The 17,055-nt window shown below is 42.0% G+C and overlaps 1 protein-coding gene across 7 annotated transcripts in view; it reads left to right on the top strand.

The window, feature by feature from the left end:
- Positions 1-3,323: 3,323 nt before the first annotated feature.
- The window catches only part of LOC140728164 (receptor tyrosine-protein kinase erbB-4-like), a 943,636-nt gene continuing 929,904 nt past the window's right edge, over positions 3,324-17,055 (top strand). For 6 of the 7 annotated variants that reach the window (XM_073046457.1, XM_073046456.1, XM_073046455.1 and 3 more), the window contains exon 1: positions 3,325-3,708. In XM_073046457.1, the coding sequence (XP_072902558.1) occupies positions 3,633-3,708 (76 nt within the window). In that variant the 5' untranslated portion in view covers positions 3,325-3,632. Of the gene's footprint in view, positions 3,709-17,055 lie in introns of all 7 variants that reach the window. The other variant, XM_073046453.1, reaches the window with a different exon arrangement.

Raw genomic sequence — 17,055 nt, 5'->3', positions numbered from 1 at the left:
GTCTTGAGAGCCGTTCTGGTACAATCTGAAACTACGTCTACTCAACACCGCCAAATATCCGGAGTTCTGTTTCCTGATCCCAAACTCTGTCTGGGTGGCATGAAAGCAGTTCCTCGCCGTATCTCGGAAAATGTGACAACAGTAAAGCGATTACCAGTTATATTGCAATGTGAAGGAACTCACGAATTGTGCTAGGAGCTGCGATTAGGCATTTTTTTTTGTGGCCAAAATGCCCAGATTGTGCTGTGCTGAACCTCACCGGCGTCTCTTCTACTCCACATCGCAGGAACCTGCGGCCACGCAGATCGAAGAGAAGATTGATAGTCCAGGAAGGAGAAGCAGGAATGGGGTTCCTGAAACTTAGGCACTACCTTGAATCCAGCAAGAAAAAAAAAAGTAGGACCCAAATTGTTACAAAAGCAAGCTTCGGTGAGAGTTTTTTTTTAACAGTTTTGCGTTCAGAACAACCAGTTTGGGACCAATAACGGAAGTATGAGAGACCCGCCGTTCGCAGTTTGTTCCTAGTCGCGGACACACCCCTCTGGAATAGCTGGTGCCTTGCTCCCGTCCGCTTTCGCTCTCAATACCTTGAGATGAATGAACGGGGATTCTCCCTCACTCCCAGCTCCGCTCCTCCAACAAGGCAACGCAGCATTTTTGGAAATCAGGGAAGTTGTAAACAAACAATTATTGAAATATCGTTTCCACTTCGCTTCTCGGTAATATAAGCAATTCCTGGAGATTTATAACATTGTGGATGGGGGCAAAAGCAAGAGAAAAAGACTCAAAGAAATTCCTGGGAATAATTGGTTTGGTTCACACAAAGTAAACGTTAGCAAGGAACAGAGAGCCATTGCCAATGCTGAGTGCCGCAGGCACGTCCCTTTCCCCCCCCCCCCCAAGACTGTAATGTTATTTTCAAAAGTGTATTTCAACAAAACCCCGGAATTATACTGACCTTACCCCGAGTGCGGATCACTTTCCTGTTGGGATAGCATTTAAATAAACTGCTTTGCAGCTTTGTTTTCGTCAATGGACGTTGAAACAAAATCCGCCAAGTTTAATCAATGGAGCTGAATGAAATTTGCCTAGAAAACCTAATCCCATAAAACAATCCAAATGATAAGAAATTGAGAGCTAAGATAGTTGAAAATGTTTAAAGGAGACATAGACAATTCCGGTTCTGATTGTCCAGTTGTCATTTTACCTTGGTGAGACTTCTCAGTAATATGGCAAAAAAAAACAAATCATGGCAATACCTTTGGAGTTATTTGGCTGAATTCAAAGCATGGCATAATCTCAGATTTAGATTGGAAAAAATAACCCTAAATTTTGCATGTTATAAAAACTAAATGAGATAAATTTCAAAATCTGATTAATATAAATCTGTCGTTAAATCCCGGAATATTTTAATTTTATAATGATGTTATTTTAATGAAGGACCCTACGGTGTATTTTAAATGAACTCGGATCGGTTTATTTAGATAGCGCAATGAAGAGGCAACAACGTTCTTCTTTAAAACTGAATTATTCCCTCGGATTGTTTTATCCTGATTTTTGTTTTAATTTTAAATTTTGGAATATAATTTACAATTAATTGTTCTGAATCGAAATCACAAAAAATGTAGGCTGTTTCACGGGAGAAAACGTAAAAGATTGCAAATATTTCTGGAAATATGGGAGATTGGTGGGGGGGGGGACGTGAGAAATTGACGCAAGCAACATCTTCGGAAATTAAAATCGAAATAATTTACGGGGCCAATAGAAAAGTCGGAAATCAGAATAGAAATTCATTGAATGAAAGCAACCGGGATAATTTTTGAAAGCGGAGTAAAGCGGCGCGATACGATTGATTTTACAATAACACATTGGGCCCACACCGCTAGAGAGCGCTGCCAGATTAACAAAACAGCGGAGCCAGCCTCAACGGAGACAAGCAACCTGCAACCGCTTAAAACTAACTACGATTTGAATCAACAAGAACTAAACTCTTTCCTTTTGCAAATGACGATAGGACAGCTTGGGACCCAACAGAATCCTCTCTCGCACACACACACTTCATTCCAAAGGAATCGTGCAGATTTTGAAACCGGTTGCAATATGATCGTACATCTGAAGCGCAAAGTGAGAAATCGCTGAGACCGGTCGAGATTTTATTTTTACGAATGATTAAGATTTCATTTTATACGTTGGTCGTTGCCCAATGTCTTACAAAAGAGGTGGGGGAGGTAGAGTTTGCTCTTCATGAATATGTTATTGTAATTTATTTATTCTGAAAGTAATATATAAAATCTCATATGCAGTGTATGAGTTATAAATTCATGTGGCGCTGATAGAGGAGCATCTGCACATGAAAAATGAATCTGGTAATTGGAATTTAGATAGGTTACAGCTTGTCAGCTGCGGACCCCATCTCAATCAAAGGCACTTTTCATCTGTTTACAAACTACCGTTTCTCTCTGTAATGGTGGCTGTTCCCGCTGGAATTTGCGAGATGAATGTGTGTAAATTTTCTAGGTACAACACCGTGAGAGAGTGCCAGAGTCACACGTTGTCACGTCCACCTACAGAGAAGTAACTGTCATTAGGATTATTTCCATGCAACACAAGAACAAATGGACCACGAAAGCAAATCACAAAATCATTTGTAATCTAAGGAAAATAATGGTACGACTGAAACAACGCTGAGCTTTCGTATCGATGTAACTGCATCCAGGTGTAAAAGGTAGATTATAACTGTGCATATATTGTAATGATTAGCACAATCAATGTGTGCAAAGAACCAATTATTTGAGGACGTGTGCAGGTGCTCTCTATCAGCAAACTAAATCCCTTTAATTTTATTCTGTGCTCCTATGCCGAGTTAGAACTGAATAAAAAGGATTCATATTGTAAACTGACTTGATATAAATATGGCAAATTATCGGACACTTTGCAAATAAATTTATATAGATATTTGCAGTTTCGTTAGTTTGTACACCGACGTGATTTTGGCAACCGTGTTGCACACTTACACTACATGGGAAGTAGAATGACCCCCTACTGTAACCTTGCCATGTCTCGGGTTATGTCTCATTCACACACACTTAGACATCATTGCAAAAACAGTAACAGATTAACAATAAACAAGTAACTCTTCGTTCAAGTAGCAGGCATGAAACAGCAACTACAATTCCTAGAATGCATTGCTAGCATTCCGGGAGCACCGGGTTGCTGACAGAACCAATCAGTGGAGGGGCGGCAGGTGCCAGGGATGGGGAAGAACCAATGAGCGTGAGAGAGAGGCGGGACAAGTGGTGTTCTGTAGCCGAATTTGTTAATGGCTGTGCATGTCGGGAGCAGGCGATCCTGCAGTTCAGGCGAGCACTGTACTAGGGAAAGGGAATGTGAGAGTAAGCAGAGAGTAGAGGGAGGGAGAGAGAGAGAGCGAGAGAGAGAAATACCCAGCGCAGGGACGCCACTCTGCAACTTACGAAAGTCTCGCAAACAAAACATAAAAGAGAGAAACAGAAAACAGAAAAAAGTAGACGCTCACTTTCTGAGGATACATTTGGTAGTCATGTAATTTTATGCAGCACTGACTTGAAATAACCTCCCACCACTGCAAGAGAAAAAGACAAATCTGAGAGAAAATGAATTTGGCGACGCTACTCTTGGCGAGTTTTTTCTGTGCGACTCTGAAGGTGCAGGAAATAATTTCGCAGTCAGGTAGGTGACAGGTTTTTCCTCAGTGTTTTGGCGCCTAGACTATATGTGTATATTGCGTGTGCGCGTATATTCTAATATTGGCACAACATTGCCCTGTTTGTAAACTTGGATGAAGGAAAGTTTTGTTTCAGGTCATTTTTGATTTTTAATGCTCTCGAGCCCCCTCGTTTAAATGGTAGTCAGTGTAGAAGTATTTCTGTCACACAAACGCCTTGGTTACTAAGAGCCACTGGAGTGCTGTAACAATTTGAATTGTCCCCAAAGCTCCCCGCTGTTGTTCCTTCTTAAAATCTTTTGTGCGGAAGCCTTAATTATGCGTGTTTGCGCTTTTCAGAAGCAGTTGAGCTTGACATGTAGTTTTAGCTTGTGAGGACTTCTTATGTGGCAGAGAACCGATTTTTGTCTGCCTGCTATTTATTTTCCTCTGGCAACGGGACCTTAACATGCTTTGTGTTTGACCTAGGTTGGGCAACTTGAGTTAAATGCAACGCGAGCGTAAACATACTGTAGTTGCAAAATGCACATTTGGTACAGGTGCGTCATGAGAAAAATAACTGCCTTGTAATGTTCCCGGTGCGAGCCAAAATGGAAACTACTTCATCTCCCGCTCGGTGCATGTGTACTTTGCATACTTTATGAAATTTAAAATATGGTATTGGTTTTAATCCGCGACGAGTTTTGTAGCCTGCAAGAGTTCGTTTTGATATCACTGTTTAAAATATGAACCAGGGACAACTTGATCTGCGGTGCCCAGAGGGCGACAAGATGCTGAGTGAATTACTTTTAGATTAAGCAAATTAAGGAAACGAAGGGAGACAATCTGCTCCTCATATTATTAGACACGCTTCAAGTTATGTGAGAGCGAATTATTTTATGGATGCTTATTTTTCCGGAATTGATGTTATTGGTCGCCCGTGCTTTCGCGCGCAAGAACACAAGCCAGTCATTCAGAGTGTTGGGGAAGGTCAACATTTATTACTTTGCTTTGCATAAGGCTAAAGTTCCCGGTGAGACATTTAGCCGTCAAAACATTTAATAAAAATAGACGATTTATAAGTGAACGGATTTGCATAATTCTGTTTTGTAAATATTGTTTCATGCCACTAATGTGTCCCTGATTTCGGGAAATGTGCAAACTGTGTCTGAGACCTCTGGAACTGACGGTGCAAGGGCCGTGGTTTGCTGTGTTTTGTTAATTCACCCAAGGCCATTAGAATGAAGCTTAGCTTAATGGAAGCATGAAGTTCAATCCAACAGGTGTATGAACCTCAGACAGTGTCGGCTTGTCCTCAAATCAGACTACTTTTAGCGCCGAGCGGTTCGTGAATGTATGGGCGTCGCGATCTGTTTTATTGCCTTCCTCTCTTGTCAAAAGGAATTCAGTTGTGGTGGGACAGAAGTCAGAGCTGTCCTTCCGTTGCACAGAAGGACAAGCACTCACTGTCCGGACGCACAAAGTGCCCAATTACGTCGAACTACGGACCCACCCTCGATTCGAGGGGAGCAAATTAGGCCGGTCACCTCCCCCACTGTCCCTCCCCCCACCTCCACCCCGACCCCGGTTTACACAGTTTAACCGGGCCTGTGTCAGCGGGGTCCTGGGTGCGATCTGTGCTAGAATCCATAGGAATTGCGCAGCGCTGTCCAGCGCCTGACAGTCCGAGAGATCTTCCTCTGTCTTCTCGTCGCTAGTGCCTTGCCAAGGGGTTGTGACCACACGTCCACACAGTCCCTTTGCCACCCCAAGCTCAACATTCTGGGGTAACCTTGCAATGCTCTCCTGTTTTGTCGCTCTCGGCGCTCACCTGGTGAAATGTTGCTACCTGCTAGAGAATATTCTCTCTCTTGGATAGCATTGGACTTGAGCAAACCACACTCCCCTACACACACAACACGCGCTCCTTCCCGTGTTTTATATTTCTGCCGCTGTCTCTTTCCTAATCCCAGTTTGTGTGCGTAGTTCATTTTTTCGATATTCAGACTTGATGATGAATTCAGACTAAATTCGTATTAATATGTTATATTACTCTCTCGCTCCATCTCTCTCTCCCTCTCCCTCTCTTTCTCGGCACCACCGGCTGCGATGTATTTAACATTTTGTTTTATCTGGAGATCGATGCTGGTCATTAACTCCCAGTGCCCCGAGAGTGCTCCGGTGCTTCTACACGCATGGTTATTGATGGATGGGTTAAAGCAGAGAAATTAGCTTTTCTCAGCTTCGCCGCTCACCCCGGCATCTAACAGTTACGGATGATAAGTCCGCACAGTTATTAAAAAGGAGAACGGGCCTCCCTCCAAGACATGAGAGACACAACGCACTAATACATGGCCTCTTTATTGAACGGTGCTTTGGGACGATCTGTTCTGTCCTTGTCATCCAGAGTGGGGTTTCATTTAACGGAACTGCACATCGGTCCAGTACAGGAAACACGGAGACACCGTCGCTATGTGTGGCGTGGGATGGCTGGCTCGGGCTGGGTGGTTGGAGACGCCGTCCCTCGGCGCGGGCAAACTTTGATTATTTACACAACGCCAGAATTGACAGGTTAAACAGAAGACGTTCCTCGCTCGATACGCCGGGAAAGGGGTCGCCCGGGCTGGCGTTCATTTATTAACGAAGTCGGCCCAACACCAATAACTGAAACACAAGCAGCCGGAGAGAAGCGTGGAAGTGCACGGAAGGCTGGGCAGTGGGAGCGGTGGAGCTCGGTGACTGGGGGGAATGCACCGGCCTCCTTAACCGTGCCAGAGGGCTGTGTCTTGGAGAAAACTGCAGCTGAGCGGGACAATCTGTGCTGCAATTCTCTGTGTGTCCTTTAAGTCCTGTGCATGGCAAACTAAGTCCAATACTGAACTCAGTCTTATGGAACCTGATAGATAGCAATGCAGACGGTGCAGCGTTGAGCCTTGCGCCTGACCCTTGTGCATGCAGAGTTTGATGTGATTGGAACTTGGACTCTGCTACAGACGCCCGTCTCCTGGTAACCAAGGACGCCAGGTGTGAGGCGCCTGCGCAGTGCCACCGCGCCGCTGCGGGCTGCCTACCGGCGGAGTGGGACCGGCTTACTGCTTAATTGCGCGGGAAGGGTGATTGGGTGACTGGGCTCCGGACTTTTGATCTGAGCAGCTGAGCACCCCATATTCTCACGCACACGCGCCTGCCGTTGTCCTCACACCGCTTGATGTTCAGGGCGCAAATGAACGAAAGAAACCTGCTGCCAAGGGTCCCCTACCCGGGGTCCACGGGCCCTTTGCTTAATGGGGTTGGTCTATAGCATTAAAAAAGATTGGGAGTCCCTGACAGGGCCAGTCTACGTTGATGGTACTGCTGCAGAGAGCCCATTTGCAAAAGCAGGGTCTCGGCAAAAACACCGAGACTCGTTGCTCATTTGTGGAGATGAATTGGATCCAAATACGCTGTATAGGTTACTGTTAGCGGTGGTGACGGCAAACGGACTGTACAGAAAGCGTGTAGATGGCTATCAGACTCTGAACATTGTGCAGTTTTACATCACACACACTCTGTGTGTGTGTGTGTGTGTGTGTGTGTGTGTGTGTGTGTGTGGTTTAGAGAGAGAGAGAGAGAGAGAGAGATGATGCGTTTGTAAGTGATGCGCGTGGGATTTTTCTGGCCTGTTTGTGAGTTTCAGTGAATAAGAGTGTATGTGTGTGAGAGAGAGAATGTGTGATGCGTGAGTATATTTATATTCCAGAGTGGTGAATGTGGATATATCAAAGAGCGCATGAATCTGTGCGTATGCTGTTTAATATACAATCTCCGTTTTTCACTGGAGCCCCGTCTTGCTCAACATCGTGTGTGAGCACTACAGTTGCAATCCGTTCCCAGTGACTATCTGTGCTTAATGAATCGCAGGTTGGGCTTGAAGTCCCTCACCTGGAGAGGAGGCTGATTGTCAGTTGCCGAGTTTGCCCGTGGAAAGTCCCTCGGACATTTACGAAAAGGCCAGCGACCGTGAAAATATTGCATGCTCCCTTTTTAACGCCAAAAAAAAAGTTCTTTGTTTTTTTAAACACTAGGCCAGACACTAAGGTGTGAAATTGACGAGACTTAACTAATGATACAAGTAAAATAGGTTTTTTTTACCGCGAAATCTGACAGCCACGGGGGGTGGGGGGTAAAACAGAGATGAAAGTTACAAAGGGCTAGTTGGAATGAGATGAACCGGTCCATTTTGAACTCAATAACCCGGGTCTGTGTGGTGAAATCCTTCTTGGAACTAATCATAGAGACGTCAACGGAATACCCGGTACCTAGCAGTACCTGCCAAATAAAACTATAATAACTTCCACGACCCTTCAATACATTTTAAAGACATTATTTGTAACCAAGGTCTCTCCAGTGAAGACTTTTGAAGTGGCGTTTCTGAAAACAGCAGCACGATAGCACGGCCGAGCATTCGGCTTTATCTTCTCGCTTATTATTTTTTAACACTGGTTCCTTTTATTAAGCACTCGGTAGATACTGTATATTGGTTTCCTAGAAAGTCAAAATGTAATTTTACATTTCTATTTAATTTCGACTGTATTTAAGGAGGATGTGACTGATCTGTGGAAATATATATAGACTGGTAGAAATATCGCCTCTCTACTATCCCTCTGAAAGATCGACCTTGTTGGATCGCTTTCTCCCGTGCTGTTTTAGCCCTCTTTTTAAAAATGGAAAGCCAGGCAGAACACACCGGATTGTCGTGTAGACAAGAACAGTTTTTTTGTGTGTGAATTAAGACTCTCTTGTCTTCAAATTACTGCCCAACCCATTGAACGCCTGCACTACATTTATTCTTCACTCTGTCTGCCCGGTAAGGAGAGCGCGATCGCATCCGTTCTCCACAACCAGCACCCGACTGTGTACAAACACGTCTCAACGTCCCGTTAAGTGAACATACTGCTTTCAACAAACCATGGTTTACCTCTCGTGCTCGTCAATGAAGCCTTTTAGATTTTGTCCTTTGTGAGTTTACTGCCTTAGCCTGGAAGTTGCTCTGCATACGGTAATGGACGTGTGGAATTGTTTCTTAAATAACTGCTTTGTGGCAGTGACCTGTAATAAATGGCCCGCGAATGAGGAACGGCAGCTGTGGCGGTTCATTCACCTTACACTCATGCAGAAATAACGGAACCGTCTTTTCACAGCCCCCAAAGAGCTGACCTTGGATAACAATCATTTTCACACAGACACGGACACACTCGTTCAACACGCTCAGGCACATTATACACATGTACACACACACACACACCTCAGACACACACGCGCGTCACACGTTATCGCTGCGGAAGGAGGAGAGTTGTAAACCGATCCTACCACTTCTAATCTTAAATTTAATCTCAAATACACATATCCTCCAACAGAGTGCAAACCAGGATTATCTTATCTTTTTTTTAAATTATAGCCTTTCTTCCGTTTAAATTAAAGAAGGGTTCGCAGAGCAAATTGGTTCTGACATGGTTAAGTTATTTTCCCGCGCAGTCTGCTACTCGTGAAAAGATTTAATTCCGTGTGCATGATGTTCAGACGTTATGCGCAGCAGTTTAAGATTGGCAGAGGCTTAGTCTGATCGGCTGAAGATGCAGGAGTTTTATAATCAGGGCCTTCGCCGAGGACACGCAGTTAATCAAACACGTTCATTTATTGACCTGGGAATGGGTAAGGTGACTTCACCAAGCTTCTGCCTGTGGTAATCTGTCCTAATGTAGTTCTGAAGTCTCTGGCGGCCTATTGTTAGAAGACAACCGCTGTCAAAGTGCTCGTTTTATTAACTTGGGGCACTTGGAGTGCTTGCAAAAATCGAACTAAAGCAGCGTCCTTCCTCAGCGCTGAAGCCCATCCTTCTGAACGACCTCACAAAATGTTAACGCCTCTTTGAAGTCTGACATGCTTTCCCCAAACAGTGCTCATCCCAGGTAATATCAGATTACATTTCCACATTAGTACCTCAGACTCCACCGTGACATATAAGCATCCGAGATGAAAGAGACTCGGAGGCTGTCCTGAGAAGTTCTGCGATTAGAGCGACGTTTAAACACTCAGGGCTGTGTTAATACCACAGGCACTTTAGAGCTTCCTAATGACGGGAGTAAGTGGAAGTTCAGATTCAATGTAACATACTAATAGTAAACCAGCAGAAAATGATTTGCATAAGAACAATCAAAACCTCTTTAAGCATCTATAATTTGTTACAGATCTAAACAACAACCATCAGGATGAATGAAAATACAGACCTTTTAAAATATTCTGATGAACCAGAGCATGATATATATACTATTTGTGGCTCACACAAAACACTCTGTATTATCAAATATACAACTCCCAGTAGCAGCATTTAATTGGAGTTGCTTGTATCTTGTAATAATAAATTCCATATAGAACAGTTAGTGTTTTATGTGTGCATAGCTGACCAGGTTGTGAATTCTACTGATTCTAAATACAAAACCAGACATTTCAGGCTGCATAAGGATCTAAAGAACTGATTTGTAGTTCTCTGCCATTTGAATGGGAAATTTGCTTTGGGTCATGTTTTGACATGTAGTTTACTAGACCTTGTATGTAGGGAAAAAATATTTTTTGGTCCCAGAATCAGGAAATCACGTGAAACAAAAACAGATTCAGAAAACGCCCTGTATTTTAGACTCTGGTGTCAGAGATGGACTACAATTTCTTAAACATTCTACAAAATGGTGAACATAGTGGTTAGCATGATGCTGTTATAGCTCAGGCTGCTGGAGCTCGGAGTTCAATTCCAGTGTCCTCTGTACGGAAATTTGTATGTTCTTCCTGTGTGCGTGTGGGTTTCTTCCGGGTGCCCGGTTTCCCCCTACACTCCAGAGTTAGCAGGTTAACTGGTAAATTGCCCTGCGACTAGGGTATGTAGGTTGCTGGGCTGGAGGGCCATTGTATCTGTAAATAAAGTTTTAAAAAATTCAGAATGGATTGATTTTGAGAAGAAACACCTAGTGTTGGACAGTTTAAACTGGCATCAAAAATGAATGTCACTGAATCTTAAAACACAGAAAAAAGCACCTATTTGTCACTGGTTGGGGGAAGAAAGCAGAACACATAGTGGTCATGTTGTTTGAAAAACAAAGTACATATTCAGATTGATTCCTATCAGCATTCAGTGACTTTGACTGAGATGGAGACTTCAAATGTGCAGAATGAGACAGAATTGCTCTGTTCCAAGTAGCATAATGGCCTTGTATCTACAGCTGGCTGACAACACAATAGCCTTCTGAGAACATTGCCATCTTGTAAATTATTTGAAATAAGTGTCGAGGAGCTGAGCCTTTTTTTTCAAAAAAACTACTTTTGTTGCACATGCAGAAAATTATACTTAATTAAACCCCTCTATGATGCAGTCTTGCATTTTTGCTGAGTAGTTTTGGTGAATGAATGATTAGTTGAACCCTATTGAATTGTCAGTGTAATAGAGCTTAGGTACAGAGCAGACATAGTGCATAAAAATGCCTTCAACAGGGCTGAACATTTCAGTCCGGCTGAACGGGTTTGTGCTTCTGAAGATTTTTAAGCTCGCTTCATCAGGTTCAACAGTGTAAAGGTAACTTCATGCCACTGAAATTGTCAGTATTTTTGCACAGGCAGGGGTCTGTGAATTAAGCCGTTGGGACGTTGCTCACTTTCAGTGCGGCAATTAAACTTGTTTAAAAATAATAATTTTGACTAGCTGTTAAATGTTTAGAAGTGATATCAGCATCACTCTGAAGCCTGGCTTGCTCATTGCATCCTTCTGGAGCTAACTTGCTGGACATTCCATTGACTTTGTTGTGTGGAAGGATACTGGTTTTTCAGCACTTATTCCTCTGCAAGGAATTGCTACTTCAGTCGTTCTTCATGGAGAGGATCACAGGGTTCTTAATAAAAATGGTGGTTGACAACAGAGGAATTTTACACTCTGGTTTATGAGTAATTGTGGTTTATTTAAGGAAGGGTTGCATTATTTCACTAGGCTCTGCTTAAAAAACAATGTCCAATGTTCATCAGCTACAACCCAGTCAGAGCCACTGGCAGTGACTTCTAATAACTTGCATTTGGTATGAGTTATAGAATTTGGACTTTAGCTCAAGAAGTCCTTTTTTCTTGTTTATCATGCTTCACTGAGGTTCGTAGCTGTGATTTTATCTTCATTTTTACCCGCTGAAGTATCCCCGATGGCAAGGTGAGCTGGACGCTTATGGGGCAGGCTAATAACAGCCTGCTTCTGTGAGCGATTATCTTCTTTTCTATACTCTAGGCAACTCAAGCACTTTGTGCCCAGCAACGATCCATCGCTCCGTGCCAAACTGATCCCTTGGGAGCATTCAGTTGTAGAGTGAACTTCAGGTAAAATGTACAGAGCAAACACAAGCTTGTGCCGTGCACTGGGCAGATCAGTGTGTCAGGCAGTGTGCTGAAAACTCCCCTTCTCCTTTTCTTTGTGACCATCCAGCTCCAAACCCCCAGATTCCTGAAAATAGACAGGACTATCCCAAAAACTTCAGAAATGATGGCTACTGTGTTACCAAACTGACCAGCAGTTTAAGTTTGCTAGTTTACTTTTTCCTCACCCTTAACACACAATTCAGTCAGGCAGCACCTAAGGTTGGAGAGACAACCACATTTCGGGTCTTAGACTCTTTGTCAGAAAACATCTGTATTTGAAACTTTAACCCTTTCTATCTTCACAGATGCTGTTTTTCCAAAACTTTGTTTTTTTTGTTTCAGACTTCCAGCATCTACAGTTTTATTTGACTGTATTTGAACATTTCTGTGTTCTTCCAGTTCGTGCTCTCTGATTCTTAGTAAGGACATCAAAGGCTACAGGGAGAATGCAGGACAGTGGGGTTGAGAGGGATAATAAATCAGCCTTGATGGAATGGCGGAGCAGAATCGTTGGCCTAATTCTGTTCCCATGTCTTATGGTCTCTTGTTCTCTATAGCAACTTGTTGCTTTGGAACACCTTACCTTTAAGAGCCTCCTTAGAATCTGCACTCACCTGTCCTGAAAACCTTTATGCCACTTGGGTGTTAAAATGTTTTGGATAATATTCCTGCCTGGCAATAGTAAAGTGAATCACAGAAATGCCAGTATTTGCAGCTCCAGCCATCGTGCTCTTCCAACTTTATAGAAGCAGATAATGATGCAGAGTCTGTCAGATTCAAAGGAATGGGTCCTGTTAGTGTTTTGTGCGTGCAGTGGTAAGTGCACTCCATGTCTCTGTCATATGAAGGTTAAGTGCAGTCCTTAATTTAGGTGTTTTCTTTAGAGTGAAATTATGGAAGGAGGAAAGAAACCTTTTATCACCTCAGCCTTACAAGTGGTTATTGAAAAGTTAAAAAGAAATGCCACATATTTGATTTTAGAGTCAAATACAAATAAGTACTATACATGGTGCACTTTTGTTGGCTTAAAAGATGTGGACAATCCTTCACTGAAATGACAGGTTTTCGTGTAATGAGCATCTCTACCATGAAGTTGATGTACAAGACTGGATGGGGAGGAGCAGTGGTGGGGAATGTTAGATTAGGTACTCTCGCACACTCAGAAGCCAGATATTTTTTCATATTAATGTGGTCCTTTTAACCTTTGGACTGTTTGTTTAAAGCATGGCTCAGACATTTTAAAATTACTTTAAACAAGGAAGTAAAGGCAATTTTTGCAGTCACGAGGCTACTCTGAGAGATTTCACCCAGATCTTCTCCCCAACCCAAAGGAAGCTTAACTTTTATTCAATATTTTCATATGATGTAAGTTGACCCTTTCTGAATCCTTTTTCTTCATGATTCTTTTTGTTCTTGTATAGAGGAGTGGAGTCAACGACAAATTATAATTTTAACCAATGAAATATGACAGCCCAATCTTTGTTTTTTTTAGTTTAGTTTTCTTAGTTTAGGGTTTTTTTTATAAGTATCTTTTTCATGGTTAATTACTGAGATTGGGAGGTTAAACTCCATTTGTTACTTAAAATATGTGTTTTTATATGTGAACCGTTATTAATGTAATCCCGATCTCTATGTACCATTATCAATATTGTTATGTTTATTAATTTGAAATTTAATAAAAAGGTTGGAAAAGAACGAAAGGAAGCTTAACTGGTTACAGTAATTTGTTTCTTGTGTGTAGGTGGGTTCGGGAGATCTACGATGGATTTGTCAGACATGTGAGAGGGAACAGGTCACAGAGAAATAGTATTACAGGGAGACTGGGACTAATGAGAATGTTCAGAGAGCTGGCCTAGACTTGACAGGCTGAAAGGTATTTTCTGTGTTGTGACAAAACACACACGAGGGACAATCCCTACTTAAGACTTCAGTTGCTTTCAGTTCAGTTTTGCTTTTATCTTTGCTGTTCTTTTCCCCCCACCATTTTGCACTGTTAAACGCTGCTCTAATTATATGCTCTGATTTTATCTTCACTTTATGTTAAATCAACATAAATTATACATTACTTACACGAGTGCAAAATAAATAACAAAGTATAAATATTAACTCTCATGCAGGAATGAGAAAGAGGAAAGAAGGGAAATGTTGAGTGGTGAAATCAGACGCCTGAAACCACAAAAGACTGAATTTTTTATGGGTGTGGAGGGAGAAAACTGGCAAAATTGGTAAAACAGTAACCATCATTCCTGAAGTTTTTAGGGTGGTCCTGCCCATTTACTGGCAAAGTCCAAGGCGCTGCCTGTTGATTTGGCGATGTCCTCTGTTCACTAGTGCATGAAAAATGAAGAGGCAGAAAAGGTTATGAAACTGATAAACATTTCCATCTATCATCTACTTTGGCCTCAGACTGGAAATGCCCAGAGTAGATGACCATTGCATGTGTGATTCTTACTGATAAGCCACCTGTTCTGAAATGATATCTTAATATTACATGTATTTGGTGAATAAAAATAAAAGCTCACCTAAGTTGTTTTCTCCTACTCTCACAAAAAGATAAGTGAGCTTTAGTTTTAATTTCCCACTTTTAACTAATTGTATATGACTAGCTCTCACTTATTGATGCCCACTGAGTGCAGATACTTACCCCTTCCATTCTCTGCTCGCCGTCCCCACCCCAACTTGTAGTGGAGTACATCATCCCAGAGTATCTCTCTGCCTTCGCCCACAGACCAACAAAAAAGCACCAGTCAATGGCGAGCAGAAAATGGGTCATTTTGTCTCCTAATTTTGCCATTAATGTTGTATCAGCTCGTGCTTTATTGTTGTGAGGAGTGGAATACTGCAGTGATCAATTGTTTAAAAGATAACAATTGTTGCCTGTAGTAGTAGCTCAGAAGGCGGAAAGCTACCGTTTAACACACTGCTGCATAAAAGAACAAATCTTCCCCATGGGAGAGATTACCCTTGATGCTTAGTTGCAAAGCATAGCTCTTTCTATCAAATGCTAAAAGAGTAGGTTCTCTAAGTTTTTTTTAAAGTTTAAGATCCAACACTAGTTTCATTGAACATGAAATCAAACACAGGAATGAATATACAGAGCTCTGATGGGAGTGGGACGAGCTACATTTGCATTCCCAAGCAGGCGCTGGTTTCTACTGTTGCTGCATTTGTTTTGTGATGAACTTCTGATGAAATGAATTTCTGATCATCCATACTGGAGTATGGGCAGCGATTTCCACAGGGATCAGAGCAGCATTAGTTTTAGTGATTGAAAATTTATTGAGAGAATTGGTGTAGGGACAAGACAACCTGCTGCCTGTTGCAGTGAGCGAAGTAACCTTTTTAATCCTGCATGCCTTCAAACCGTAAGTGAAAGATCAAGAATGCACCAGGACAGACTTTCTAGTAATTTCTAAATGCAAATATAATGTATTGCATAATGGAAAGAGAAAAACATAGATCAGAAATTCAGATGAATATGTCAGCCAACTGCTTGAGGTAAGCTCATGGTATATTCATAGCACAGATTGCCATATAAATTGGAAAATTGTTATACTTCACTAGTGCCTACTGACGGTGTGAGCATTTCTTGCTGCTTACTGTGCCATGGAAACAGCAGAACAGTTAAAAACACTCATCTCCATAAGAACTGCATTTTATCTAACAAACCGCAGTACATGGCCAATAACTACTGACTTCCCTTTCACAACACCGAACACTTCTATTGTTTTCTGTTGTAACTTTCTAGATAGCATATCCAAGATATGGCTGACAAACATAGTTTCCTTCAGGTCAAATGCCTTCTGTTTCAGTCATTCTGACTTGGGGGGGCGGGGGGGGGGGGGAGGCAGGCAAAATAAAAGCCTGATGATTGCCCTAAGTCCTCTCAATAGCTTCAATATTACTTTAGCTTGGTTCAAATCATAATGGATCTTCATTACTAGCTTCTCGTTTTTGTTTTGGTGTAGTTAGCTGTAAGAAGTTTCTTTGCACCCTGTTGAATATGACAATAAACTAACCTGAACCAGAAATTGAGTGTGGTGAAGTGTACTTGGTAATAAGATGGGAAAGGATTTTGGGTATGATTATTAAAGATTCTTTGCATCGCTGTGGAAATACTCGAGGTGTGAAAGACAGTCTATTCCACTGGCCTGAAATCAAAAGATATTAAATTTATTTACATGTTGATGGATTTTCAGCTTGTCAGTTCCTCATTTATCCAGGAAATGGACAGATGGTTTCATTACTGCTTTGTGACCACTCAGCTCAGAGCGTCAGCCAGATTTATGAAGTTTTGCTCATCTTTCATCGAAACTCAAGGATGGGAATAATTCTTTCATAATTAAGATAATTTCCTTTATCAGCATTGCTTCTAAATATGGAACAGTGAATTTATGCATTGTATATTATTTTAATATATCTTCTGTCAAAGCAACACTATGAATCATAAGTGTCAAGATGCTCATCCTGACTGAATTTACTTGGTACCAACGGCACTGAGTCTCCAAAGGGAGCTAAATATTAATGCGTTGTCATGAAGTGTATGAGATCCCTCTCCACTTTGGTAGTTCAGAGAATGAAGCTGCATAATTAATCATATTAGCTTCTGCTAAGAATGTGTAATCAGTACTAAACACCTGGACTTAAGGTTGTGGAGAAAGAGAAAGGACATAGACTTGCGAAGCTGCAGGATTGCTCAGACTCCTTTGGGAACTCGACTAACTGAAAAAATTCTCTTCCTTAAAGCTTTTGTGATTCACTGAAGTTTTTTTTGTACTGGTCAGGAGAAAAAGGCTTGTTACTATAACAGATGTGTACAGTTTAAGTACTGTAATATTCTGTGAAACTAGATCTGGAGTGTTTTGAACAGAGAGAACAAGTGGTCACATCTTAAATGTTGTTCTCCTCACTGGGGTGTTTTAAAAAGGGCCTCTAAAGTGTTTGTTTATAAA

This window comes from Hemitrygon akajei, chromosome 5 (genome assembly GCF_048418815.1).
Source record: "Hemitrygon akajei chromosome 5, sHemAka1.3, whole genome shotgun sequence".
Lineage (NCBI taxonomy): Eukaryota > Metazoa > Chordata > Chondrichthyes > Myliobatiformes > Dasyatidae > Hemitrygon > Hemitrygon akajei.
This window is presented reverse-complemented; position numbering and strand designations above follow the sequence as displayed.